Here is a 27,915-nt window from a genome sequence, read left to right on the forward strand (position 1 = left end):
TTTAAGACACTGAACTTAAAGGCTTAACTGAACTTAAGGCTGAATGGTAATAGTTTACATTAAGGTTCCCTTAACTGACAACACATGAACAAACCATGAAGCTCAGCACTAAAAATAAACACTATATATAATAAATTACAATAATATTAATAATAATCTGAATAAGACAAATCACATGCATGGTTAATGCAAGTTTAAGAATTCATATTTACATCTGGAGACTGGAGAATATTCAGGAACATCATGTAATTTATTTGTGATCATTTCTGGTCAGGGGTTGAATAAATATCATGTTAGTGAAATGAACCTCAAGGTAAAAAAAAAAAAAAAGCATTACAGAATTAACGGGTGTTCTTGTTGGGCAGCATTTTAAAAGTAAATTTCGAATTTTTGCAGATATTCGGATAATCGAGGAAACTCGCTCTCTGCTCAGTTCATAATGAAAGGACTTCAGATTTAGTTTGCAGTGTCAGTGATTATTTTGTCTAATCACAGGACCAGTCGAATAATGACTTTACTACTCGTTGCAGGTTCTTCTTGAAAAGCCAGCACCAGGAGAGAATGTTAGCCAGTTCAGCACTCCGCTGTGTGAGCGGCGTCCCCTGTGGCTGCGGAGAGAACGACGACACTGCCGTCCCCTGTGGTGCACCTCCTCCTGACTACAACACTGCTTTGCTCTACCCTTCTCTTTAACACACACACACTCCTAAATATATGACTGGGCATTCAATTAGTGAGTTTATAGACACGTTTATAACTGGGGTTTTTTAACAGGATGAAACATTCTGAACTGAACATCCTGAAAGAACACATTGTTCGTAATACTTCACTGTTGAATGCTTTTGCACAAATCATTTAAAAAATAAATAAATAATGCAGCTCTTGGACTCATTTGCTTTAAACAATTTAATGATTATCCTCATATCTGCTTTTAGCCAAAATCTGCATTATTTATTATTATTATTATTATTTAGTAAACATATCTAGGTAATTAGTTTTTTATTATTCTTATTTAAACAGGCCTATGAAATGGCTCTTCTGTAAGTAAGAATAGATAGAATGATGTTTTTTTTTAAAATGGATAATTATGAATTGTTAAACATTTGCAGAAAGGCTGGACAGAAAACTAGCGACCTTAATTAATTGCGCTTAAATCCAAGTGTTTTAATGCTCGTTTTATCTCAAAATTGTCCCAGATATCAAATATTTAAAATACATATTACTTAAAGTACATAATACGTCACATTAGTTGGTTAACGTTAGTTCGGTAACCAGGTGAAATTAAATGAAGCTAATTTCCAAACTGAATGTTTGGTGACGTTTCAAAATACAAACATTTGAAATGTAAAAAAATACATATTTTTAAATATCGCTAGCGTCTCTGACGCTGTCCAAGGCACGCAACAAACCGGGATGTCTGCATGCACCTTTCCCTGCTTTTTCTATGCATGTGGAAATCCATACATGAAATTAAACACCGTTTTCGGACACCGACAAGTTTGTGCTTGGCGAAACCTGAGCATTTAATATTTTGAGGAAATTTTGTGTAAGCCAGAGTGACTCACGTGCTCTATTAAGTTCTCCTCTAAGCAGAAGTAGTTACATCATTCATGGGGTTTTTTGTGTTAACCAATCAATTGAGCAGTAACTTTTTAAAAACTAATTTTTTTTTTTAGTAAACCATTATAAATTCAACATTTTGCTTTTCACATTTTTTAATATTCAGAGAGCTTATAAGATGATGCTAGATAGAAGACTCCTTGTACGCATGCACTTGAGCCTGTACTAAATACAGATGTTCTGACCAGTGACGGGCCATGCAGCTGTGCAGCAGTTCCTCAAGCTTTAAACTGATGCTTCTATGAGCAAGGGCGTCTCTTTTACTAAGCCACTAAATCGTTTGTCACATCCCTTCCTCATGTACATACGTAGTAGGATATGTGATTTCAGGAAAGGAAGCTAGGAAAAGTAACAAGGAAGTGTGATTTGAAGAAATGAGAAGTCGAGAGGAAGTTGAAGGGGAAAGAAGTGCACCTCGCAGGCAGCAGAGGGCTTGGAATATGACAAACTACTCCTATAAAGGAAGCTTTCCAAAGAGACTGTCATTACTCGCGATTAATTCTTATATTCACTGAGCAGCTAAAACCATTTATCTACTGTAATAAAGTGCACTGCCTACAGATTTTGTAGGGAAGACGCATCACGTTAAACTGTAGAGCATCACAATTTTCACAAATCTGTGTTGCCTAAACTAATGCTGGACATCTACAACAGGTTTATTTATTTACACTAAGTGCCTTAGCTATGCGATTAGTACAGTATGTATTTATGCAGATGCTTTTTTTTTTTTTTTTTAAAGATACTGTGCCTTCAATGTACAGTGCCTTACATAAGTATTCACCCCACTTTTCCAAACCGGTCCTATTTTATAAATAAATAAACAAACATTCAATTTGTCATTGAAGAAGAATTTTGTTGTTCGGATGTGACCATATGCCATTAAAAGTCACGTGGCGTGACCAGAGGTTAACGTCGATCTCGGTGTAATTAAAGTGTCATGTGCTCTCAATATAAAGGTTTCTCGAAAGCCCTAGAGTGTGTTCGAGAACATTCCTAAAACAGTTTCACAAAGACCAAGGAGCAGGAAAAAAGCCCAAGTGTAACTCAACATGCTACCACCACCATGCTTCACCATTCTCTGGTCTCGGAGTGATGAGCAGGTGTTGGGTTTATATAATTCAAAGTTTCCAAAAAAAAAAAAAAAAAAAAAAAAAAAGTGGAAAAGTTCAAGGGGAGTGAATACGTATACAAGACACTATGCATCTAATATAAAATATATACACACACACACACACACACACACACACACACACACTAGGTATAGGCTCCTAGAAAAGAATACATTTAGTCATTATGTATATTTGTATAAGCATAGTACCATTTTAAGCATTAAGTGTGAAGAATGTTAACGCCACTGTGTAAAGTACTGACGGTTTAATCGTTAGAAATATAGAATCTGTACTGCAAGCATAACGGACTGCAACAAGATGAAATAACTGCTATTAAAATCAACATTATAAGCATTGCATGGGGAGGAAAAAAAAAAAAAAAAAACACACTGGAGAACTTTGTAAAGTTTTATATTCTTTATTAAAATACTGTTGTACACACAAATATTGCAAAATGTGAGACAATGAAACACAAGTAGGGCATTAAAAGTACTAAGATATTGTGTTTGTGTGGTGTGTTAGCACATTTTTACTGGAGTGTGATCCTTGGGGTATAGGGTCATGGTATTCATGATGATATGACATGATATGAGAATTAGCTGTGTGTTGGCTGGATACGATGGAAGGACTCAAGTGTGTGATTTTGGGAGAGAGGCTTGGCACCAGATTCACTGCTGTTTTGACTATCACGAAAACCCCACCCCCACAAAAGTACAATTTGAAACACAGCATCCTCACATCAGCTCTGTATAACATGTTCCATCCTGAGCCCTCCATGTTCAGTGTGGCTCAGCCAGACCTGCTCACGTCGCGCCTTTTCCACTGTAGCTCGACTCACGATTGGAAAGGGTTACCAATGACGGGTCAAAACACATTCAATCATTGGCTTAATTCGGGTCGAGTCGTCCTGAGAGAATGCCAAAACCGCTCCAAGTGCAAAAACAACCACCTCTACACCCCCAGGCCCCCAAACCCTTATCCTCAACCCCCAAAACACTCCGCCCCCCTCTGTTACCTGCTGTTTTGCTGATGGACGCTCCATTTTCTCAGCATCTTGCCATCACATGATCGTCAGGTGAGAATTGGGTATTAAAAATAAGCCAAAATTCAAACATCCCCCAAACTAACCCCACCGTTTCCACCATCCTTCCCAGACGTTTTACTGGTATTAATCAGACTGAGAGCTCAAAAATCCCATCATGCATCACTGCACAAGAGCTGGGTGTGAAAAAGAAAAGAACCATCACATAAGAGCTACCGATTCAGTCCAAATAACAACCACCAGCCTATAGATCATGATGGAAGGATATAAGGAATGGGGTGAGGGAGGGGAAAAAAAAAAAAAAGAAAAAAAAAAAAAAGTGAGTGTCAAAATGTGAGCGTAATCTAAAAAGTTGTGCCACAAAAAGGGGGCAGAGGGAGAGGACATTCCACAGAGGCAGAACTGGTTCCCTTCCTAAATGTGGTCCAGTTCTTTGGTTCCTTTCCAGACCTAAAAGGCCTGATTGAAAAAAAAGACAACAAACGAAACAAAAAAGAAAAATTAATTCTCACAATTGTTGATTCATATCACGTTGCAAAAAAGCATCCATGGAAATAATTTTTTTTTGTTTTTTTTAAAAATGAATGGAGGTTGCATAAGTCTAATAAAGTCTTATACAGCAACAAGAGAAAGCACCCCTGTGTCAGTGCCACCAAAGTTACATGGACAGAGTGAGAACCCAGGCAGTAATGAAGCGACCTTCTCTTTGCAATCACATGTGACTTTGGAAAGTCTCACTTTCCCGGCTGGCGGGGGCTGGGGGGGGAGGGATGGGAACGTACCATACCACGCCACGTACTCCACGTTCAAACAGCGGCCAGTCTTCTTAGCGATTTGGCCGGCCCGCCCCCCTCTTACAAGCACAACGGTTTGCCCTATCTAAATGACAGCGGAGGCAAAAAGCGGTCTGGGTTCTGCACACATGACAAGTGGTCTGTCCCAACTCGCAGTGCCTACAGAAGAGATCGTTTTTTCTTTTTTTTTCCCGGAAACCAGGTCCTCGTCCTTTTCTTGTGTCACCTTGTGGACACAACCCACATGATTTTTTTTATTCATTTTTTTTTTTTTTTTTTTTAAAAAGGAAAAACTTAAAATTCTTAGTGCATCCTCCAATGGAAAAAAAAATATATAATAAAAACCAAGAAAAATAAAAGCAGGAAATTGTCAATGTTTGTTATCGACAATGATGTTGTTGTTCCCCAAGTCTAAAAAAATTAATCACAGCGGTCAACATGTTCAGAATTCAGCTAGCTGTGAGTTTAGGAAAACTAAAAAAATACACTTTAGGGAAAAAAAAAAAAAAAGAAAAAAAAAAAAAAAAGTACAACTTCCTTTTAGGACAGTGTATCTGACTGGAGGTGAGCAACCAGCTGGCTTTGTTTTGGCCGTTAAGATTGTTCAAAGCTGCGCCCGTCTTTGTTCACTGTAGTGCAATGTGCTCCGGTTCAGGCAGTCCCACCCCATGCCTGTGAGGGGCGCTACAGCGAGCCGTTAGCGGCAGCCAGCAGTTCCTGGAAGGTGCTGTCAAAGCAGCGCTTTAGGTCTGAGTAGGTCACCACCAGCACGCTCTTCTCATCCCGAGACACCAGGCTGATCTTCTCGGGCACTCCGGCATCCAGCTGACGAGCACACAAGGAATCATGCATGACACAATTCACAGGAAATTAACAGAAAAAGCAAAAAAAAAACAAAAAAAAAAAAACACAAAAACAGATGCTTACTTTATTAAGACAAGACACGATGTGGCTCAGGTCGACCCAGGGCGTGCCCGCTTCAGTCACCTGGTGGAACAGGTGATCTCTGAAGAGCTTCAGCAGGTAGCGATCCCCTGTTTCGGACCACGTCGGATCCTTTTGGAATCTGCAGCAGTTCAAACGAGACGTTTTACCACGGCACGTTCAAAACCAAGATCCAACAGAATTCATGGCTCTGTTTCATTTCCATCAACTGGATACCAGAACGACCGCTACTGAAAAAAGCTACTTAAAAAAAAACAATTGAATATGGAAGAAATGCTTGCATTAACGTTGTTCGTTTGGGTTAACTAGCCAACACCAAATACTCAATTTCCGTAAAAAAAAAAAAAAAAATTGTAATTAATGATAACTACAAAAAAAATAATCAGTTCATCTGCTGGTTACTGAGATACTTCCATATAAATCCTACAAACACTCGTTTTTGAGATATTGCACTAATGAGAATACTGTACGCACAGATGTGTGGACCGACCCACAGATGCACAGACACATCAAACTGGATCGCAGCCGCAATGACTGCGGTACAACCTCGTCCGCCGTCTTGTTTGTTTCGAGTCGAATGGGTCACATGACATGATATTTAAAAAAATAAATAAAAAAAAAATAAAAAAAAAAACCAAACAAACACATCATCGTTTTTAAACTCTCCGTTTTCTCGGTCCGCACTACAACATTGTAACAGCGTTTCTGAAATTTATCCACTTGGGAGAGCATTTTCAAAAAGCTCAGTCTCAGTGTAGACCGAAACGTAGAGAAAAACATGCGTTCTCAAATTTTTACGGATTAACGTGGATGTAGCCTTACTGCACGTTTTATTCTGTTTATATACGCCCATGATTGCTCATTTCCAGTCATTAACTTTAGGGGTGCACAGCACAACTGTATGGTCACGCCCACATCCTGCTGTACACACTGCAGCTTTCGAAATTCACCCGAATTCAATTTTATTTAGTATAGTGCTTCAAATATTGAAAAAATAAATAAATACATAAAGCATTCATGAGCACTAAAACACGTGACCTGTGTGTTTTCCTGTTCCTCTCAAACAGGGATTAGCATCATTTTATTCTTAAACCCTAACCTGTTCATACCAGCATAAGGATGATTTTGTTTGTTTTTGTGTGTGTGTGTGTGTGTGTGCGCGTGTAAGGGAGGGGGATCAAATCTGGTAAAGAGGGAAGATTTATTTCCTTGCCTTTTGATCACGCTTCCTAAAAGAGGTGCAGGACTTACTCTGGTCTCTCGTTGATGGTTCCCAGTTTGGCCAGAAGACGGAACAAGCGTCCGTTCTGCACCTCCTGTGGAGGGAAAAAGAAATGTCAGTTAGAAAGGTCAATAAACCGAATATAAATCAACACAACATGATAACACACGATTATCAAGGTAACACACATTCCAAATTATGGCTTAACCATATGGTTAATTGCTCAAGTATCTCCCTCAACCATTTCCACGTGTTCTAGTGTTAAAACGTAGAACTGAAATGGTTGTAATGGGATTGCGTGTCAACTCTTCCGCTTGCTAATGAAGAATTACCCATCACTAGTTTATTTTTTTAGTAGTTCATGACTTCGCTCTATTTCTCGCTTTAACGGAATAACGGCTTCTTTTTAGAAACATTTTTCAATTCAGTTACAGACCGCAAGCCGGTCTTAACGTAAAACACGGGATCAGCGCCATGTGTTCATCACCTCAGACTTAAAAGCTTATACGTCCGCACGGCGTTTCTACGTTCTCACTAGCGTCCGTCGCAGGCGACTCAGATTCGCACCGAGCGACAGAATTCACCCGAATGATACGACGGTAACTTCCTCAGACCAATCACATGATGCAGGATGTCGGATCGCTGGTTTCAACTCTCACAACTTTTAGTTGCTAAGAAAAATGGAAGAGAAACCTGTAAACGTCATTTGGGTCCCGTTTCAAACGCAGCTAGAAGACCAACACCATCCAGGAGCACAGCAAGCTGAGTAAGTGTGAAACGCAAAATGGTGAAAACGTCGTCTACCATAAAATTAATTAATAAAATCAATTCGGACCTAAAAATTGGTATTTTTAAAAAAAAAATATTTGACATTTCCGTCAGATTCCGTCATCTTTCATAAAATATCTGGTCTCAGGGACAAAACAAGGGTTATATTTTTCACATACATTTCTACTTTATTTTGCTCATATGTTCATTCATGGGTTTTCAGTGAATCCAACCAGCTGCAGCCAACTTCAATCTTGGAATGAATAAATGAAAAAAAAAATTGATTAATTTGTTTTTATTTCATCAAGGACCAGTAAAACCCTGCTCACGCTTACAGCTGATCATTTATCAGATTTGATGGCGCTCTATCCAGGTTTAATAGTCAAAATAAATAAATAAATAAATAAATATATTTTTTAAATATATAAAAAAAGAGCGTACAGGAACACCACGTGTACATGCGGGTGCTAAAGGCAGCACTAAGTTACACAGCAGTTTCACACTCAGTTTTCTCAGTTATACAGTATACAGCCTTAAAACCGTAATCACACCTCCCCCTCCCTTCTACGCTGCATGTAGACACACACACACACACACACACACACACTCCCAGCTTTCTTTCTTCGTGCTCTTGTAGTTACTAAGACTAAATAAAATGCAGCTTGTCTTGTTACAGAGAAACCTGAAAGGGTTAAGATTAGAGCGTTACCGTTTGACTGATACACAGTGCTGACATGAGACTCCTTCCGTAAATGGCAAATAAAGATCTTACAGAAAAGATTACCATAATCAACCGTTATGTATATTGTCCTTGTTTGAGCTTCCACCGTACAAATCCCTCTAAAATGAGTCGTTACTACAGAAACAATAACCAGGGTTCATACAGATGCTTCGTAATAAAATTCCAGGACATTTCAGGCACTACTTTTGTTTGCAAGGACTATACAAGAGCTGTCATTCAAACATTCTTTATTTCTTCTTTTGAAATTCCCCCCAAAAAGTATTATTATTATAAATGATTAGTAATAATAATAATAATCATTAAAAAACAAACAAACAAAAAAAAAAAACTATTTTTATATGGCACCCTTTTCCAGCCATGTTGGACTGTTTGCATTTCCCATGCATCGCTTTGTCTTCACCATAACCTCAACATACCAACAACTTTCAACGGAAAGTCGCTAAATGATGCCATGCGCTAATTAGCAGTTCAATTAGTGTTGTATTCGCATTCGGCCCAGTGTCAGCCCTTTACATCCGTTTGCTTCTTTCTTCTTCTTTCCTCTTACTCTTTGTGCTCATATACTGTAATTAAAAATATACTTTAAAACCAAATTTCCGATAAAGCTGTTCTCATTTAGATATTTTTCTGTTGTCAGACAACAGGACGAGTATGAAGCGTGGCCCAATAAGACCGCATTAATGGGCCGCGTTAAACGCGACCCATTAAGACCAGTCACTTCCAAGCTGCTGCTCTGCACTGCTAAAGTCCTGATTCACAACCACGACATCGTCATCATACGCGCAAGACGAAGGAAACAACTGTGCTGTGATTTCGGCGGTGTCGGGGAAGCTACTTTCAAACGGTAGCTTTTCAAGCTACAAGATACTCATAGTTTGAAGTAGTTAAGCTACAGTCAAGCTACCCAAGCTTTAAATAAATAAATAAATAAATGAATGAATGAATGAATTAATGAATGAATAAATAAATAAATAAAAGTGATCTACACTACAAGTTACTAAGGAAAAGTAGCCAACGACACTGAAGCTACTTAAATGGGAAACATTTTTGGTTGGTCATGATTGTGTATCAGCTTATGGATAACTGTATAATTCTGCATAAAGAAATTAAACAATTTAAAAATAATTCAGAATAATTATGAATTTATAATGTGCACATTAGGTTACTTCTCAATTTAACATGGGACATGTTCATTTCTGTATGCGTCCTTAAATTTGTGCTGGAACTCCTGGACGTCGTATTGTATTATACCCGAAGTACTGGACAAAGTATTTTAATCTTTGGTTTGCGAAGATTACATATAAAAAGGTGTAAGATTTATTATTATTTGATTCCTAAAGGCACATGAACAACAAAATAGGCCACGGGTAACTGGTCCCCTCATTACCGGATTCAGTCGCCATCTCCCGCTCCATCATGATTAATAAGAATGAATAATAGGCCAATAATACATGCAACAATAAATAATAATCATCATCATCATCATCATCATGTAAACATTGTGTTGTGCTGCCTATTAACATCAAAGCGCCAGTAATATTCTCTGTATCAAAGAATAAACTCCAGTGTTATTTATTATGGTATCATCATTTACCCGCCCCATACATCACGTAACAAACTGTGGCTGGTCACTTTACGTGTCCATCAGATGGTCACTTCCTGTCCATGTGAGCTACAGTGAGGCTCTTAATTCCTATGAAGCAAGTTCACACCACAGATGCAATGAAGTGCACCATCATAATTGAGAAAAAAAAAAAAAAAAAGTATCAGTTGGTCGCTACATCACTATCCGTTTGAAAAAAGTAACTCGTTACTTCGTCACTATTTTTAAAATAGCAGCACTTTGGTCACGATACTGAAAAATGTAGTTAAGTTAGTAACGTTGTTACTTTTAGTTAGCTACACCCCAACACTGGATGTCAGCTATATTTACATGTAAAATAATCACTCGGAGAAAGTTAGTGACAGAATGTCCCTTTTCTCCCTCGCACACTGAATGTGTTGCTCCTCTCTCTGCCCCTCACTGAACAGAATAGCCAATAGCCACAGAGACAAGTGTACCTGCGGCAGGAAAGCAGGACCTCATGCTCACGCGGAAGTACTGGTGACTCTTCTACGGAAAGTAGCTAAGGTTTGTTAAAAAAAAACAAACAACAACAAAAAAAATAATAAAAAAAACACACACACAAGAATAACAATAAAAAAAATAAAGCTAAAATGAGTGAAAAGTGGACTGGAGCTGTCTCCATCACAGCGAGTGAATGAATATCAAGAGGGGGGGGGGCTGCAGCAGGGTGTTGTATTCATGTTCTATTGAAAATAAGCACTTTAAAGTTTTTCGTGATGTCGTATAAAAAAAGTCAATAAATAATTCAAGCACTTTTAAAGTGCCATTAAATAATAAAAAAAAAAGTTGCTATTTTCAAGATTTCCAGTACTTACATTTCAAAAGGCCAAATTCAACTACTTCAAGCACCTTGTATGAACCCTGCAATAACATTAATATAAACCTGTGATTGCACTACCGTCTGAGCAGCTGTTATATAAAACTAAATCAACATCTTCGGACCAATCAGAATAGAATAAGAAGATCACTGTGGGATAAAGCGTAGTAAACATATTTATACCGGGAAAAAGTTTTTAACCCTTATAAAGGGCTCCTTATCTTGCTACCTTGGCCAGATCTTCCTCAATGACGTCATTCCTCATCTGTGAAGCATCCAGTTGAGTGTAAAACCTGGCTCCGATCATGGGCATGATGTCATTGACGCTACGCAGGCGACTTTGCTCCGTAAGCAGGTACCTGGAGGCCCAGAGTCAAGAAACACACACATTTCACTCAATGTTGCACGTAGACTCACATACACAGACGTTAAATCCACAGCCTTTTTGATAATATCTGAAATTGAAAATGTTAGTCCATGGTAAAAGTGTGTGTGGAGCTACGTGGTAAAGGGCTTTCGCACAGGATGAGGTTCTTGAGGTCGGATGAGTAGTTGATGGACACAAGCTCCATGGCTTTCTGCAGGTTCTCTCTCTGAATGCCAGCCAGAGAGTTGCAGGCCAGTGCCAACACCACCTTCCCCAGAGAGATCAGATCTGCTTGCTGTCACACAGATACATACATACATACATACATACATACATACACAGAGAGAGAGAGAGAGAGAGAGAGAGAGAGAGAGAGAGAGAGAGAGAGAGAGAGAGAGAGAGAGAGAGAGAGAGAGAGAGAGAGATCAGAAAGCAGGTGTGGTTCCATATAATACACTTCACAACACATGCTAGTAATAAAGGCCTTGAAGCACTGGTGCATGTTGGTTTTACCTGGTACTGGGGCATGAGGGCCAAGTGGTTGGTCTGACTATTGTCAAATGTTAAGACATCAAACACACCTACACAGTTCACCCGTAACCTAGGAAACAAGAGTGAGAGGAGAAAAATACAACATTAAAATCAACTCAACTAATTTTAATAGGCAACTTCCATCCAGCCATTTTCCATACTGCCTGTCCTACACAGGGTCGTGGGGGAGCCTGGAGCCTGTCCCAGGGAACTCGGGGCACAAGACAGGAGACATTCTGGACACATTCACACACCACGGACAATTTGGACACGCCAATCATGTCTGGGGGAGGAAACTCCCAAAGCACAGGGAGAACATGCAAGCTCCACGCACACAGGGCGGAGGAGGGATTCCAACCCCTAACCTCGGAGGTGCGAGGCAACCGTGTCGACCACTAAGCCACCTCGTGCCCACGCGCACAAAACCTCGCACGACTGCCACTCGGGTGCTGAACGGACAGCTCCGCTTCAGCACAGAGTGTTTTGGTCCGCTGGGAAGCAAAGGGCTGCAGGGTGGGGCGACAGAAACACACCCAGCTGGCAGTCAATGAGTGGAGCTGCAGTTACTCACGGTTCAGCATACAACGGGAGGATATAAAAAGGGCCATGGCAGCACAGAGAGGCGGAGCTCCGCATCTGTGTGTGGTAATATTGATGCCTCAGTTTACCTTAGAGACGCTGACGGAGAAGACGCCAGCGCCGAAGACGACACTCCCTGGCCCGGCTGCACTCTCGGTCGATACCCGCAGCTAGCGCCACACCCCCTGGGTCTCACCTCGAGCCAGATCACCACTCCCCATGCCGGAAGACAGCACCACTCACCACCTTCACCCAGAGACCTCACGCTTTCACCATCCCCCTTCCTTCACATACTAAAACACTTCTAGTTTTTTCACCTAAACTGCCTCCTGAGTGTCTGTGCTAAGCCCATCACAGCCTTGAGTAGCCACAGCGCGTAACCATAGTTACAACTACATAAACGCATCAATCATGTCCAGTATGGTATTTCAGGAACAGAAAACTAAACCGAAACAAAACTTCTGCATTCACTTCATACCCAAACTAACATGTCTTGAATCAAAGTGGGTTCTTCCGCTAAGCATGTGCACGCGTGTGCATAAGGTATGGCAAGTGTGTATGCGTGTGTGTCCAGCAGACCATAAACACCCAAACACTGAGCTCACCCTACAGCTGAACAGAAACAAAGAGAAGTTCCTGTGAAGCCCTCGACACTACACTGGAAAGATCTGGATCGCTAGAATATTTCAAGCGTAGCATTACGTTTGAGATGTTATCTAATCGCTGCATTTAAAGTGTATGGTGTGTTAAAAGTACTGCTGAAACTATTAAATAATATCAACTGCTAGCTAAAATAGGTGAATATTTTCCATATAAGGAAAAACAAAATTCCTCTAGCCATGTATCTGGCATGACACACTCACCAAGCACTTTATTAGAAACACTATACAATAGTAATACTTTGCTCCCTTTTCTTCCGGCACGGGTTCCACAAGACGTTGGAAACTATTTTCCTTCGAGATTCTGGTCCATGTTGACTTGACTGCAGAACACAATTCATGCAGATTTTTCAGGTGCACTTTCATGCTGTGAATCTCTTATTGTACCGCATCCCAAAGGTGATCAGTCAGGTTCAGAGCAAGTGTCGGGCAAAACCAATGAAGAACATTGAACAAATTATCATCATGTTCATGAACACAGTTTGAGACCAATTTTGCTTTGTGGCACAGTGCATCATCATGCTGGAAGTAGTATTTAGAAGATGGGTAAATTGTGGCCATGAAGGGATGCACATGGTCAGCAACAACATTTTCAAATAGGCTGTGGCATTCAAGCCATGATTGATTGGTATCAACAGCCCTGAAATATGCCAATAAAACGTTCCCCACACCATTACACCACCTCCACCCGCCTGGACTGTTGACACAATGGATTCATGCAGTTGACCCCACATTCTGACCTTATCATCTGTGTGCCTCAGCTGAAATCAAGATTCATCATACAAGGCTAAGTCCCTCCACCCAGCTTTCTGTTTTTGGCTGACAGAGATGGAGCCCATCCACCTCATTGTGCATTCCGAGATGCTTTTCCGCTCAGTATAGTTGTACAGAGTGGTTATCTGAATTATTGTAGCCTCTGTCAGCTCAAACCGTTCTCCACTGACCCCCACCCCCACCAAGACGTTTCTGTTTACAGAACTGGACGTTTCTTTATTGCACCACACGGTAAAACTCGCACACATGACCATTCTTTTCCCCATTCTAATGATTTAGAATAAACTGCTCAGTGAGTATAGCCAAATGTTTTTTTTTTTTTTGTTTTTTAAAAACTGCTCACAAAATGCCCCCCCCATGCATTGTGTTAATTATATATATATATGAAATTGGTAGATCACAGTACTTGAGAAGTGTGACATTTATTATAAAATAGAATTAGCATGTTTTAAAATTTTATTTCATTAATCGGCCATCTTGTTATATGATTGAAGGAAGGTAAATTAATTTGAGTACTACTTGAAGTATGAATGTAATCAATGTTAAAGTGGATGCAGGTGGTCCCAGGTCATGCATGTGTGCGCGCGCATGTGTACCGAGTCTTTCCAGTGATGAGGATCTTGCTGGGGTCCATAACCCTACAGGCCAGGCCTGCAGTGTGGATGGTACGTAGGGCTGAGCTCAGCTGCACGATGTAGGCCCAGATCAGAGACTCGGGCAGCAGACCGGCATGTTGCCGAGGAGGAGGCGGCTCATGCGGACCTACAGGAACGCACACACACACACACACACACACACACACACACACAGTCTTACCCCGGGTTGTACACCGGTTTCCTTGTTGCATACAAGAACACACAGTTAATGAACAAAACCATACCTTGACAGAATATGATCACATGATACTGTAAAAGCGTGATGGAAAATGAGAAATGTGCCAAACCTATTTAAAAGCTGAACAGAGTACTGATTTCAGATTATTGAGGGTTATAAGCCAACCACATGACCTCAAACTGAGGGTGAAAGAGGCACGAGCGCAGTAGATAGGAGTTAAGATCATTTTTTTCCCTAACCAAATAGGATCAGATGCAGTGCGGTATGCATGATGGTACGCTTGCGGCATCATTTCAAATGTGTTCATGCTGCTGCTTCCACAATCGTGAGCAAAAACCAACTGCAGATGGGAAAAATCTGAAGGGAACAAAAAAAAAAAAAAAAAAAAAAAAAAAAAAAAAAAAAAAAACACAACGTTCAGGTGTTCCGTTTGGGATGCTACACCGCTTCACCGTACACACATCTTTTCCCTTAGAAAACCGTTCTGCTTCAGCCACACAGACATCGTGAAGCAACGAGAAGCGATCGCACAACGGAACGTGCAGTTATACACCAGAGATACATCACTGCTATCAGAATTGTGCCGTTAGGAATTTAATGATCCAGGTACGAGTTCAGCATTGCTGTGGAATAAACCTCGTTAACATGCAGCCAGTTATCAGATGAATCACAGAGTATAAAGGTCATTTATTAATTATCATCAGCATCATCAAAGTATCCTACTGCAACATGCAAATGATTACTAAAAAATAAAAAAATAATAAAAGCACAGTCCTTTTGTGTCACCTTTTGTGCTCTGTGAGCATGGCTGATTGTAAACGGTGACCAATTTTTAACCGACTACAATGCATATCATGTTCGCATTCTGCAAAATATACTATTTTTATCCAATCTCCTTTTCCACTCTCGGGTTCCAGCATAGTTGGTGAATAGCGTGCAGAAACTGAGGAGTTCTGCTTCCTCCATCACTCTTACTGTTGCAGGTACCAGACCCCACCTGGCACAGGAACGGTTTCAACCACAATTTCCTCTTTCCTCGCTCTACTTACACACACACACACACACACACACACACCACTGCAGGCGTGCTTATGAAAATACTTGCTGTCAGAGTGTCCTCACAAACACGAGAATAAACAGTAAGGATGTTTTCGTTGTCCGAGAGCTCTGTCTCGTTCACACATATACCCTGGTGCTGCTAGAGGAGGAGTGTTTTATTTTAAAAAAAAAAAAAAAAAAAAAAAAAAAAAGTTCTTGTGCAATATCCTTTTCACTTTAGTGGTTTCAGCTAAACATAATAAATAGGTCAACTGTGGTTCACTTATTCACAGTTATTCAAACAGCAGCTAATAAGATCAGCGAGGCTGTTGGTGGTCAACAGGCTTGTTTTTCGTTTCTGGGTGTGGAACAAGAACTCACCCCACTTCCTCTTGGTGAAATAAGAGTCAGCCGTCGGGTCGTTGAAGTGCCTGCTGTACATGGTCTCAGCACCGGCATGGAAGTCGTAAGAGAACACCAACGCTGTGAACGCAAGTAAACAAATACTCGGCACCAATTTTTCAAGCTATTACGAGAACTAGCTGTTTCACAATAGACAACACTCATCACAGAGTCCCAACTAGTGCTGGAGCTGCTAATGGTTTAGGGAACCTGCAAACTGGACCACGTGTCCACCAGCTTAAAAGCCATAGGTAATGTTGGGTGATTCATGAATGGTGAACTTCATGCATCTCGAAGGAAACCCGTGCAAGCACACATACTCACTGAAAATCAGCATCCATAAAAACATCAATTACACCTATTATGATGGAAACACGTATGCAGCTATTTACTCTGGGTGTTTATAGCTGTCCAAAAGAAATTTATGTTGCCATTACTAATGTTTTCAAGCAATTGATTCATATTCTTGATAGTGTTTTAGATGGTCAAGAGGGGAGCTTGGGTCCAGCTCCAGCACCTTGTTAGTGGAAAAGGGATTCGCACACATGCTTACAGTGATCTCCAAAAGCTTTGGTGGTAAAGACTTCCCGCAGCGTGACAGCATTGGAGTGCTGGATCTTCTTCCACATGTCGACCAGCATCATGCACTTGGTGTTCACCAGCCTGAAGCCTGCAAACATTTGCACATGCTGTAACGTGTAATGCTCAGTCACGTACAAAATCATGCATTTAATCCGTATGAGTATCTCGTTGCTCGTAAGTATTTGGTTTAGATCACATTTCGCACCATGTATCCTCCTGAGACAGTACGGCAGGTCATCTTTGCTGTTGACCGCCTTGTAACAGGAAGTGATGTAACTGAAGTTGCTGGTTTTCTGGAGGCGGTTTGGGGGCAGAAGAGGCTCTAGGGGAAAGAGGCTATGGTAGCTGTCCACCTCAGATGGGACTCCTAATAAATATAATAATTTAAAAAAAAAAAGAAAAAAAAAAAAGGAATTAAACAAAACTGAAGCAAGACATTTCCTTCAATTTCATATGTACACACATACACAACATTTTTATGGTTACAGTTCTGAAAAAAAGTCCATCTGGCATGCCAGACAGAGGATGTGGTTGCATTCAGACACCAGGTGAATACAAAACACATTGACCACAGACAGCTCAGACAGCACCATGAACCACAGAGACGAGGATTAGGCAACATTCAGGACACAAACACCAGCAGTACACGCTTGCATTGTGCTTACCCGAGTTCTCAGACTGATCGATTTGGGCCATCGTTATCAAATGCCGGTTAATCAACTCCTGAGGAATAAAAGCGAGTACGAGTTAGGATTAGGTCACAGGGTTGATTTTAAAAAGGTTTATAATATCAAAACATGGTTTCGATGCTACTGAGATGATGCACATCCGAACAACTGCATCACCACATTCTATATTTCTCACAAGGACCTACATCCTGTCTTTATTTTAAGATTACAGATAATGCAGAATCAACAGTGAAATGCCAAACAGTTTAGTTCCCAAAGAGATCATACATATTTATGTATAATCTATATATATATTATTCGATTCATCCCAACTGAACAAGCCACTGAGTGGCGACAGTGGCAAGGAAAAACTCCCTAAGATGTTAAGAGGAAGAAACCTTGAGAGGAACCAGACTCAGAAGGGAACCCGTCCTCATCTGGGCAACAACGGATAGTGTGAAAAAGTTCATTATGATTATAAACACAATCTTAAGACTTTATTTTTTAAATATAAAACTTGTCGTCACAAAACTCACTACAGCACTAGAGTGCATCCTCTCAGACGGGACTGAGATATTATGATAATTCTGACATTACCGCACCTCCACTTCAAATAACAGTACGAATAGGACTTGTATCTAATGAAATACAGAAAAAGATAAAACCATGGCTAGTTTAATGAGATGTGAAGTAAAAGTTGGAAGGAAGTGAAATTGTGAGAGCGAGGAACTTTGTCGTCAAGTTGCAAAAAATTGAGGGGAACAAATATGTATAAATCATAAACTTCTGTTCAAATGGAAATTGCCACTGTTGGCAGTAATGTGGCGGTGAGTGTTGGTTATTTAAGAAATAAAGGGTTTGCTGATGCTGGTGTAAAGTCAGCCTCTGTAGTGTCTTGGCGAAACTTGAAATCATGCAGCTTTACCCAACCATAATAATAAAGTCTAGTGAAAAGCTGCTGCCAGAGTGAATGTACAGTGACATCAGTGCAGGTTACTGTTTTAAACCCAGTATTACTGTCTTCCAAGGGCCTGTCTTCTGGTCATGGATGCGTCACAGCCACTAAAGCTCTGCTACAGGTAACGGTATGAAGAAAAGATAAGAGGTGAATACCTGTCTGAGCTCGTCAGCCATAAAGAAGGACGGAGCGTTGGCTTTGGGCTGCATGTACGCCACATGAGGTGCTGTTTGTGGGTAGATATGGTACGTTGGAAACACCTAACATGACAGCAAGCCAATTATTTATGTGCCAAAATTAATAATCACGAACATCACCAGAGCTTGACACAGACATAACTTTGAACCGTACCATTCCAGCCATGGGAGCAGGGGTGTTGTCGGTGTAAAAGTAGGTGGTTCCTCCAACGGTCTCCTTCTGAATGATGTGGGCGGCGCCTCCTTGCTCCGACACCGTGGTGGGCACCATGTAATTGGCTGGGTTGGGGTTAGGGGTGTGGCTACGGCGCCGGGGGGCGGGTGAGGTGTGGGGAGTGATTTTGGGCGAGTGGAGAGGAGACGACCCAGCAGACAAAGACATACCTGTGGAAGAAAAGGCTCTCTATAACGTCTGTGTGAATTGTTCTAGCATTAATGTGAGGAGTCGTCAGGGGGAAATCGAGAGAGAGAAATATTCACCAGGTGCGAGTCCTGCTGCGGCTGAGCCGCTCAGAGCGGGATGGGGGAATAGTGGCGAGGGAAATGTCGGTACGGCCGCCTGGGACATAGTGGACATGCGTGGTGCTCCTTTAGGGATGAACTCTGTGGCAGCGGGGTTAGGAGCCTGCATGAAAGAAGACGACGACAAAAAAAGAAAAAAAAAAGAAATCCCCATTCATACTGTACATTAACACAATGTACCACAATGGTGCTGGGTCAGATCACTTTAACGTACAATATGTATTTATATAGCAGTTTCTGGATGGAGAATAATGCTGGTTGTATACTAAATAAATGAAAGAGCTCTGGTTAGTCTGGGCTAGTCAGTACAGACTGCTGAACTGACCGTAAAAAGTGGGTTTAGAAGGGGAATAATTAAGGAATAACCCACTCCTTACTGTGCTGAAGAGTCAAAAATTAATTCTTTAAAAATTTTTTTTTTTTTTTTTTTTAAAAGTACACACAGAAAAACTTTAGAAACTGATATGACTCTCTTGGAATAATTATATAAAATGTTGTATCCTTCTTCCTAACGCCTGCCAATTCATGTGTTTCCTCATGAGATTTCAGTTGAAATTTGTACTCTTTTTTTTTTGTGTTATTGAGGTTTGGAAATAAATAATACAGATAATTGTGGGTTGTATGAAAATGACAAAATCCGCGCACACAAACATTTTAAAGCCTCTATACCCATCATGCCAAACACAACCACGTGTTAAAAACGCTTACCTTCCTCCTCTGCGTTATGCTCAAAGCACCAAAGTCGCTAAACAGGGAGGAAGTGGGGGAACTTACAGGATCTGCAAAAAGAAAAGCGTGCAGTGAGGGACGTTTCAAAGCCAATAAACAGTGTTATGGTCCAATGGCAAACAGCAGATTGCGGCTCACCATGAGCGCTGTGGCTGAAATTCTTGGCACCGTCGTTAAGGAGACTCGGGGAGCTGCTGCTGCTGGTCATCCTCTAAAAACACAAACACACACACAATTAATAAGCATCAGTCTGGTATCTGAGTGCGTGTTCATACTGACAAGCACGTGAATTTTACGTCCATCATGAGAAACTTTGTTCAGATAACTAAACCCACTTGAACATGAATTAATATTATACATGCCATGACTTTTACATCATGATGATTCCTTAAGCCGTTATATTCTTGCTACATGTTTATCTGTACCAAGTTTCTCGTCAATGAATGTTATAGTGACAATTTAACCCTCAACGCCACTTTAAATTTAAAGACCTACTGTGCAGGGTCCAGTGTCGGGCGAAACGTCATGAATTAAACACTGCGTCACGCTCTTATATGAAATGAATCCATTAACGGGGTGAAGCTGATTATTTGCCTATAAAAACACTTATAAACTTATTATTTGCCTTATAAACACTTGTGTTTATACAATCTGCTTTAACTACATGAACGAAGGGGGGGAAATTTGCACTCTTACTTTTTGATGTGTATCTTAAAGAAACTTTCCCCTAATTAATGCTCAAAAAAAATTCAGCAGAAAAGTGCGGTCTTGTAGTTTCTCTGAAAGTTCTGACACTGGTTCGTGCGAGAGAGAGAGAGAGAGAGAGAGAGAGAGAGAGAGAGAGAGAGAGAGAGAGAGAGAGAGAGAGAGTGTGTGTGTGTGTGTGTGTGTGTGTGTGTGTGTGTGTGTGTGTGTGTGTGTGTGTGTGTGTGTATTTCCCCTTTTCAGACAGCTGGACATGCTGATGGTGTTGATAATACACAGCAGAACACTCAAAATGGAAATTATAATCTCTGAGCGGGGAAACGTGTTTTTTTTTAAAAAAATGCATCATGGATAAAATGAGGTGTTTGCGTCAGTGAAACTTCAACTGATTTTTCAGATTATTCTTTGTCCAGCTCTAAAATGACTCATATTGAAATGAGAATCTGATTCGAACAGAAGCAAAACCAGAATATCAAGCTTAAAAACGTAAGAGAGATACCGTTTCCTCCGAAACCACTGGATCAGGTCAATTTGTTGGTGCTCTACACCAAAGACATTCGAGTTTACCAAAAGATAGACATGAGACGTGAGATTATTATTTTAGCTTTAATTTCCTGGTATTTACGTGTTAAACAACATTAAAACAGAACCTTTCGTTTTCAGACCACCCATCAAAAGTATAGGAACAGATTTACTTTCATTTACTTCAAGACTTAACACATATCTGGTTGCATATCCCTTGCTTGCAATAATCACATCAAGCCAGTGATTCACTGGTATCACCAAACTGTTTTGGTGTTTTGTGGTGCATTTCCGGGATTTTACCGTGGCTTATCCTGATTAATTTAGATGGATTTCTCTGTAAACTGGCAGACATTTCTGTAGACTTCTGAATTCATTCTGCTGCTACCATCAGGAGTTCCATCATCAATAAAGATTAGTGGGCCTGTTCCAGAAGCAGCCATGCAAGCCCAACCCATGACACAACCCCCGCCACGTTTCACAGAAGAGCTTGTATGTTTTGGATCATGAGAAGATTCTCTCTCAACACCGGACTTTCCATCACTTTGGTACAAGTTAATCTTGGTTCCAGAACATTTGTTGCTCATCTCTGTATTTCTTTGTGAATTCCAATCTGGCTTTCTTCAAACGGTGGATTGTGATCCCTTCACCTGTGGAGGTTGTTGGTGATGTCACTGACTTTTTTTTTTTTTTTTTTTAAAAGGGGTTTTCTTCACAACTCTCACAATGTGTCATCCGCTGTCGTTTTCCTTGGCCTACCCATTCAGTGTCTGTTGCTCAGTACACCAGGGGTTTCCTTCTTTTATAGGACATTCCAGATTGTTGTATTGGCTATGCCTAATGCTTGTGCAATGCATCCGATTTTCTCCTCCTTTGTCAGCTTCAAAATGGGTAGTTTTTCTCCCATAGACAGCTCTCTGGTCTTCATGTTGGTTTATCCTATTTAACAACAAATGCAGTCTTCATAAGTAAAACTGAAGGCTAAAACAAAGTAGATGTTCAGAGCTATTTATTATTTAAACAATCAATCTAACGGGACACACCTGGGTAACAAGAAACACCTGTTCCAAATTGGATGGTCTGATACAAAATGTGCTATGTAGGACTACAATTAACGATTTTGATAACCAATTAATCTGTCGATTTTTTTTCTTTCTTTGATTGATCGATTAGTTGGATTAAACGGACAATTTTTATTTTCTGTAATTTTTTTTCCCCTAAAAAACATGTTTTCACATTATGCCCAATGTTGTTCTTCAAACGCTGTGCAAATTGAAGACTATGGAAAAATGTATTAAATGTATCCGTGTGTGCTATTCTATACATTGTGCAAAGGATTTTTTTTTTTTTTAAATATTAACATTACATTTTGGAAAAAAACAAAAAAAAAAAACAAACAAAAAAAAAAACAGCTGATTGTCCACAAGCTTTAAAGCAGAAGTTATATCACTATATCAATAGTGTATATCAATCAAATGCTTTAAAACACCAACTAAGTGTTAACTGGTAAGGGGTTGAATGTTGTAACACACACATTCACTCATTTGAACACAGTAACATGTTACTTTATTATGTAAATGTATGACACGTCTTAAATTTATATACAATGACCTGTTATAACCCCATTACTGTTACCACTCGCCAAAAAATATTACTTTTGTTTCTATATATAGCATCAACAACATATTAGATCAAAATGAATATTTCAGTCAGAGGTATTGCGCTTCCTTTCTATCGGGCGTTGTTTGACACGCATGGGTGGACTCGCGCTCATTCAGTGAAGTATAACAGAGACTCACTCGCGGTCAGGACGAGCCTTTATGTAAAATGGAAATACTGGCGTGAATTTCTAACATTTACAGATAAGGATATAAAAAAGGTATAAATGTAATTTCCACGCTGAAGAAAACATATCTGGAACACATTAAACAGCATACGCATCTGTCATGACAAGCCACATTCATACACTTACGAGTTTGTTTGAAGCGCTTAATATAAAAACACTCATGTTTTGGACGATCTGGATCGTGCATTTTTCCCACAGCAGCTCACTCTGTAACCACCGCTGTTTTCCAGATGTGTTTTATTCATAAAAATGCGTTTTTCACCGCTGTGAAGTGACGTCACTGGCGGGGGTTATCCACAGTGACGTCACAGACCCGACTAATCCATAAGGGAATTTATTATTGATTATTTTAATTATCGATTACTATAGATTTTAATCGATTAGATGTTGCAGCCCTAGTCCTATGTCCTTCAACACATCTACATATAAATAGCAGGAAAGAAGAGCTGAAACTCTAATCTCTCTTCTCATTCAGCTTTTGATCTCAAACCCAAATGTCTTCAGTCTACAACAAAAACAAAACAAGTAAACAATCGGCCTTGCTTTTCCAATTGTTTCAGAGGGGACTGTAAGAGAGATCTATGAATTAGGCACACCCGTAACCTACCCATTAAAGAGTTTATAAAAAGGTGCAGAATAAAGGCGTTAAATGCAGGCATTACGACTCAACATGTCATACTAAAAGTCTGAGAGCAGCTGTGTTTCAGTAGGTGAAAACCCTGCGGATGTCACGGTTGCTGAATTCTGGCAAATGGCCAATTAAAAAAAAAAAAAAAAAAAAAAAAAAAAACAACAAACAAAAAAAAAAAAAAACACCTCACACACAAGTAAGGCTGTATATGTATATCCCCCCCCCATTCATACACAATGTTTTAGAAGTTTGTGTGGTAATAAAGTAGCTCTAACTTATGTTTGTTTAATTTTTAAAGACCCTAAATGTTTAATAAGCCATTTGCCACTGTGTGGTAGTCAGTCAGTTCAATGAGAGGATATTAAACGGTTTAAAATGAGCTTTAAAATAAACTAGACACGTGTGCACTTCTTCTGCTTGCAGCAGTGCCATGCTCTATTGATCAACTTTTAAAACTAGACGGAAGAGGAGAAAAGCTGTACACAAACTGTAATACTGCTCCATTTATATAAAATACACCCACACACAATTTGCACAAAACAAACACATTACCTGCCTTTCCTACACTCTTCTGGTATCAACATTGTACATGAGTTGTCGATACACGATCAGATCCGCCCACACAGTTCTGACCAGGGATAAAAATAGGACTTTTTTGTAGCTATAATTATTATAATTAAATTGTACTTCAGTTATACAACAATCAACCATAACATTAAAACCACCTGCCTAATATTGTGCAGGTCCGCCTTGTTCCACCAAAACAGCTCGGACGTGTCGAGGCATGGACCCTGAAGGTGTACCGTGGTATCTCACACAAAGACGTCAGCAGCAGATCCTTTAAGTCCTTTAAGTTGTGAGTTGGGGCATTCATGCATCGGATTTGTTTGTCCGGCACATCCCACAGATGCTCGATCGGATCGAGAGGCCGAGCCAACACCATGACCCTCAAACCGTTCCTGAACATTTTTTGCAGTGTGTCGGGGCGCATTATCCTGCCGAAAGAGGCCAGTGCCATTAGGGAATACCGTTGCTATGAAGGGGTGTACTCGGTCTGCAACAATGTTTAGAAAGGTGATACGTGTCAAAGTAACATCCACATGAATGCCAGGACGCAAGGTTTTCCAGTAGAACATTGCCCAGCGCATCACACTGCCTCTGCCGGCTTGCCTTTCCCCAATCCCCATAGTGCATCCTGGTGCGATCTCTTCCTCAGATAAGCAACGTACCTGCATCCAGCTAGCCACATGATGTAAAAGAAAACATGATTCATCAGACCAAGCCACCGTTTTCCAATCGCTCCATGGTCCAGTTGTGATGCTCATGTGCCCATCGTAGGAGCTTTCTGTGGTGAAAAGCAATCAGCACTGACACTCTGAACGGTCTGCAGTTCTGACACCTTTCTATCATAGCCAGCATGAACTTTTTCAGCAATCTGTGCTACAGTAGCTCTTCTGTGGAATCGGACCAGACGGGTTAGCATTAGCACCCCACATACAACAATGAACATTGGGGGCCCATGATCCTGATGCCGGTTCACCGGTTGTCCTTCCTTGGACCACTTTTGGTAGGTACTAACTATTGCATACCGGGAACACCCCAGAAGACCTACTGTTTTAAGATGCTCTGACCCTAGCCTTCACAAACTGGCCCTTATCAAAGTCACACAGATCCTTACTCCTGCCCATTTTTTTACAACTTCCAACACATCAACCTTAAGAACTGACTGTTAACTTGCTGCCTAATATATCCAATCCCTTAACAGGTACCATAGTAACATGTTCATGTTATTCACTTCACAATGTTATGGCTGATCTGTGAATATTTCTAGACTCCAATATTGTCCTTAATACATTACAGCTCCTAAGTATGACAACATTTCAGTGAGAACACTGTGGATATATGAATGAACAGGAAGTATACACACCTGCATCATTGAGTATTTGGACTCTGCTGGACTTCCAAAGCCATTGACTCCAATAAAACTGCTGCTGAAATAGGAGTTGGTCAGGTTTGCATCACTGAGCGCTCCGCCATCCATACCAGCGACTGAAATGACACAAGGCACACAAACCACTTAAAATCTAAAAAGCTAAATTGACAGATCTTACCTGTGCCAGAATGTCTGCTTGGGCTGTTTTTGTAAAATATCACATTTAACCTTGAACACATTTTGTACAGCATGCAAAAACTTTTTTTTTTTTTTTTTTTTAATCAGCAGCCTGAAAGTGCAGAATATTCTGCTTCTGCATCTAAAGGTGCAATTTCAGTGTCTTACAAAGAACCTGAAGGAAATCGGCAAACAATTTAATATTTAACTTTTAACGCTTTCAAGTCTAGATGAGTCAATTAGTCAAATCATACATGCTTATTTGACTCAGGGTATTTAGCAAAGTTGCTAGTAATTCATCTTTCTCCACAACTCTGTAGGGAAAATTTTAATTGCCAACTATTTGTTTTTCACAGTCATTAGCAAATCTAAAGCATCCAGATGAAGACTACATTAACATACAGTGCATTTGTTGTGCATAGTAAGTAGTAATAACATAACTGCATAACATACAATATGTTAATGTGTACAGTTTGCAGATATTATGCAGCTAGAAACTTCGTATTTAAAAAAAAAAAAAATAAAATAAAAATAAATAAATAAAAAAAAAAAGGGGGGGGAAAAATCTATTTTGCAGTTGTTTTAAACGAACAAAGTCTGGCCACAGTATATTTTTGCCATCAAGCCCCAAGTGTATACTGGAACTAAACAAGAGAAAACATTAAAAATTTAAAACAGGCTCATCAATCATGGAGAAAGATTTTACTCTCTGCCTTGGGAAATTTACTTTCTTCTTTATAAAAAAATTAAATAAAAATAAATATTAAAAAAAAGCAACCTAAATTATAATGCAAGGATGCCATCAAGTTCAACATGGCACTAATTGGTGAATTAATAAAATGTGACCCTTCACACTGGAAGAGGGTTCAAGTACTGGCGCTCAGATTCCGACTTGATTTAGTTTCATTTGGTTGGGAAGAAATAATAAATCACATCTATATCAAATATCCATCGATTTTCTTTTAATATTAAGAAAGAGGGTGAGTGTTCATGTTATTAGAAAGAAAAAAGAAGCAACAGCTCGAGGGTAAACCTGCGAAACGAATTCATCAGCCAATCAGCGCTCTGTTAGCCTCTGACGTCACGCGCTAAGCTTTCGCAGTCATTCTTAAAAACAAAACAACGTCGTGTACACGAAATAATTCTATAATTATATATTTCTGGGATTTTTTTTAATAAATGCGAGAAGTTTAGATAATGCAGCAACTATTTAATAAGAAAAGGCTCTTTGACGGTTACACTGTTACAAACACGAAGAAAACACACAAAGCTTCTGCATCTGATGTTGCAATAGTCTTGACACTTTGTTCAATTGCGCGGTAAAAGAAAAAATAATCCTCAAGTATAACTACATGTTAGCCTAAACAACAAAAACGTACAAACAATATATTGGTTAATGTGCGTTATCGTCATGTTTACATTTTTAAATTCGACCGTTCAGTTTCACTGGAAACAATGACAGGTCGTGCAGTTTGATTTCGCGCGCGCGTGCGTGTGTGTGTGTGTGTGTGTGTGTACACAGCGAAAAATGTTAAACGTATTTAATTCGTTGAGTTTTCACCCATGACTACCCTGCGTTTGTAAGGCAACCCGCAGTGTATCGTTTCCGCTCATCGTTATTTTGAGTAAAGGGGGTGAAACTAGGCCTCGCTGAATCCCCGGCCTCGATTTGTACAGCAGCCCGGCTGAGGCCCGTCAGGTCTCGACACTACAGAAGGGCGCGTTATTAGGCCTCACTCGGTGTTTGTCCTTATTGCTCAAACTTACTGCTCAATAACTGGCCGTCCAGAGCCGCTCCTGCAGGCCCGAGAGCATCACTCTTTTTGGCCACACCCGCCGGAGCTCCGCTAGGACACGGCGCTACTGCGTTCCCAGAGAGCGTATACCCTGCTACAGCCGCCGCCGCAGAGCTCACTGCCCCGCCGGCGAGGGCTAAAGTCACCGGACTGCCGCCGCTTCCTCCGCCGTGCACAACACTCCCCGCGGACGGATCCTCATGCAAGAACTGGCAATCGTCGCCATAAAAGCAAGTCTTGTCTTTCGCGTAATAACGACAGAATTTCACCTTGACGCCCGGTATTCCGACACCGCCGAGCGGAGCAGCCGAGACCGGGAGTCCACTATTCATGGCACCGCTGATGCCGCCACCGCCGCCGTCGCCGGAAGACGCTCAAACATAGGGAGTCCTAAAACACTTTAATTCCAGCCAAACGCGTGAAAAAACGGCAACAACAACCAACCGTATCATCCAGACCGAACCGTCAGGCGGCCATCACGCTTCGGAAATGATCGCTGTGCGCGTGTAAATTTAAAAAGAGGGGGAAAAAGTAAAAGAAAGAAAGCAGCTCGGCGCTGTTGTTCAGCTTTGATCACGCTGTTGTTGTTTTCGGGTTCCGTTCAGCTAAAGCACAAACCAGCGCCGCAGTGCATTGTGGGTAGCGCTGCAATTAGTGCCAGGGCTCAGTAGGGCTTCAATTAAAGCGCAAACAAACAAACAAGCACATTTTCCGCAAGCATCGAGCTTATTAAAAATGCAGGCCCATTATGAAATGCTGATCAGTTAACTATATTTGTA

At 40.5% G+C, this 27,915-nt stretch overlaps 2 protein-coding genes across 4 annotated transcripts in view; one reads left to right on the plus strand and one right to left on the minus strand.

Moving 5' to 3' along the window:
* Positions 1 to 4,536, plus strand: part of flt1 (fms related receptor tyrosine kinase 1) — a 30,717-nt gene extending 26,181 nt beyond the window's left edge. For both annotated transcript variants that reach the window (XM_017453409.3, XM_047150359.2), the window contains exon 30: positions 531 to 4,536. In XM_017453409.3, the coding sequence (XP_017308898.1) occupies positions 531 to 693 (163 nt within the window). In that variant the 3' untranslated portion in view covers positions 694 to 4,536. The remainder of the gene's footprint in view (positions 1 to 530) is intronic.
* Positions 3,128 to 27,765, minus strand: pan3 (poly(A) specific ribonuclease subunit PAN3). Of its 2 annotated transcripts, XM_017453412.3 has the most exons (18): positions 27,108 to 27,763; positions 25,158 to 25,279; positions 19,665 to 19,737; positions 19,506 to 19,576; positions 18,756 to 18,900; positions 18,430 to 18,659; positions 18,234 to 18,338; positions 17,118 to 17,175; positions 16,658 to 16,819; positions 16,424 to 16,540; positions 15,850 to 15,951; positions 14,193 to 14,358; positions 11,567 to 11,654; positions 11,209 to 11,348; positions 10,916 to 11,045; positions 6,762 to 6,826; positions 5,493 to 5,631; positions 3,128 to 5,390 (listed from the first exon to the last, which is right to left on the minus strand). In XM_017453412.3, the coding sequence occupies exons 1-18, from the start codon at positions 27,466 to 27,468 to the stop codon at positions 5,250 to 5,252; spliced, it is 2,415 nt and encodes an 804-aa protein (XP_017308901.1). In that variant the 5' UTR covers positions 27,469 to 27,763; the 3' UTR covers positions 3,128 to 5,249. The 2 variants fall into 2 exon arrangements, 1 of the variants encoding a protein (XP_017308901.1); XR_008393329.1 differs by lacking the exons at positions 3,128 to 5,390; positions 5,493 to 5,631 and having other exon boundaries at positions 11,189 to 11,348; positions 27,108 to 27,765.
* Between the last annotated feature and the right edge of the window lie 150 nt (positions 27,766 to 27,915).

The sequence above is a fragment of the Ictalurus punctatus genome, chromosome 23, assembly GCF_001660625.3.
Source record: "Ictalurus punctatus breed USDA103 chromosome 23, Coco_2.0, whole genome shotgun sequence".
Classification (NCBI taxonomy): domain Eukaryota; kingdom Metazoa; phylum Chordata; class Actinopteri; order Siluriformes; family Ictaluridae; genus Ictalurus; species Ictalurus punctatus.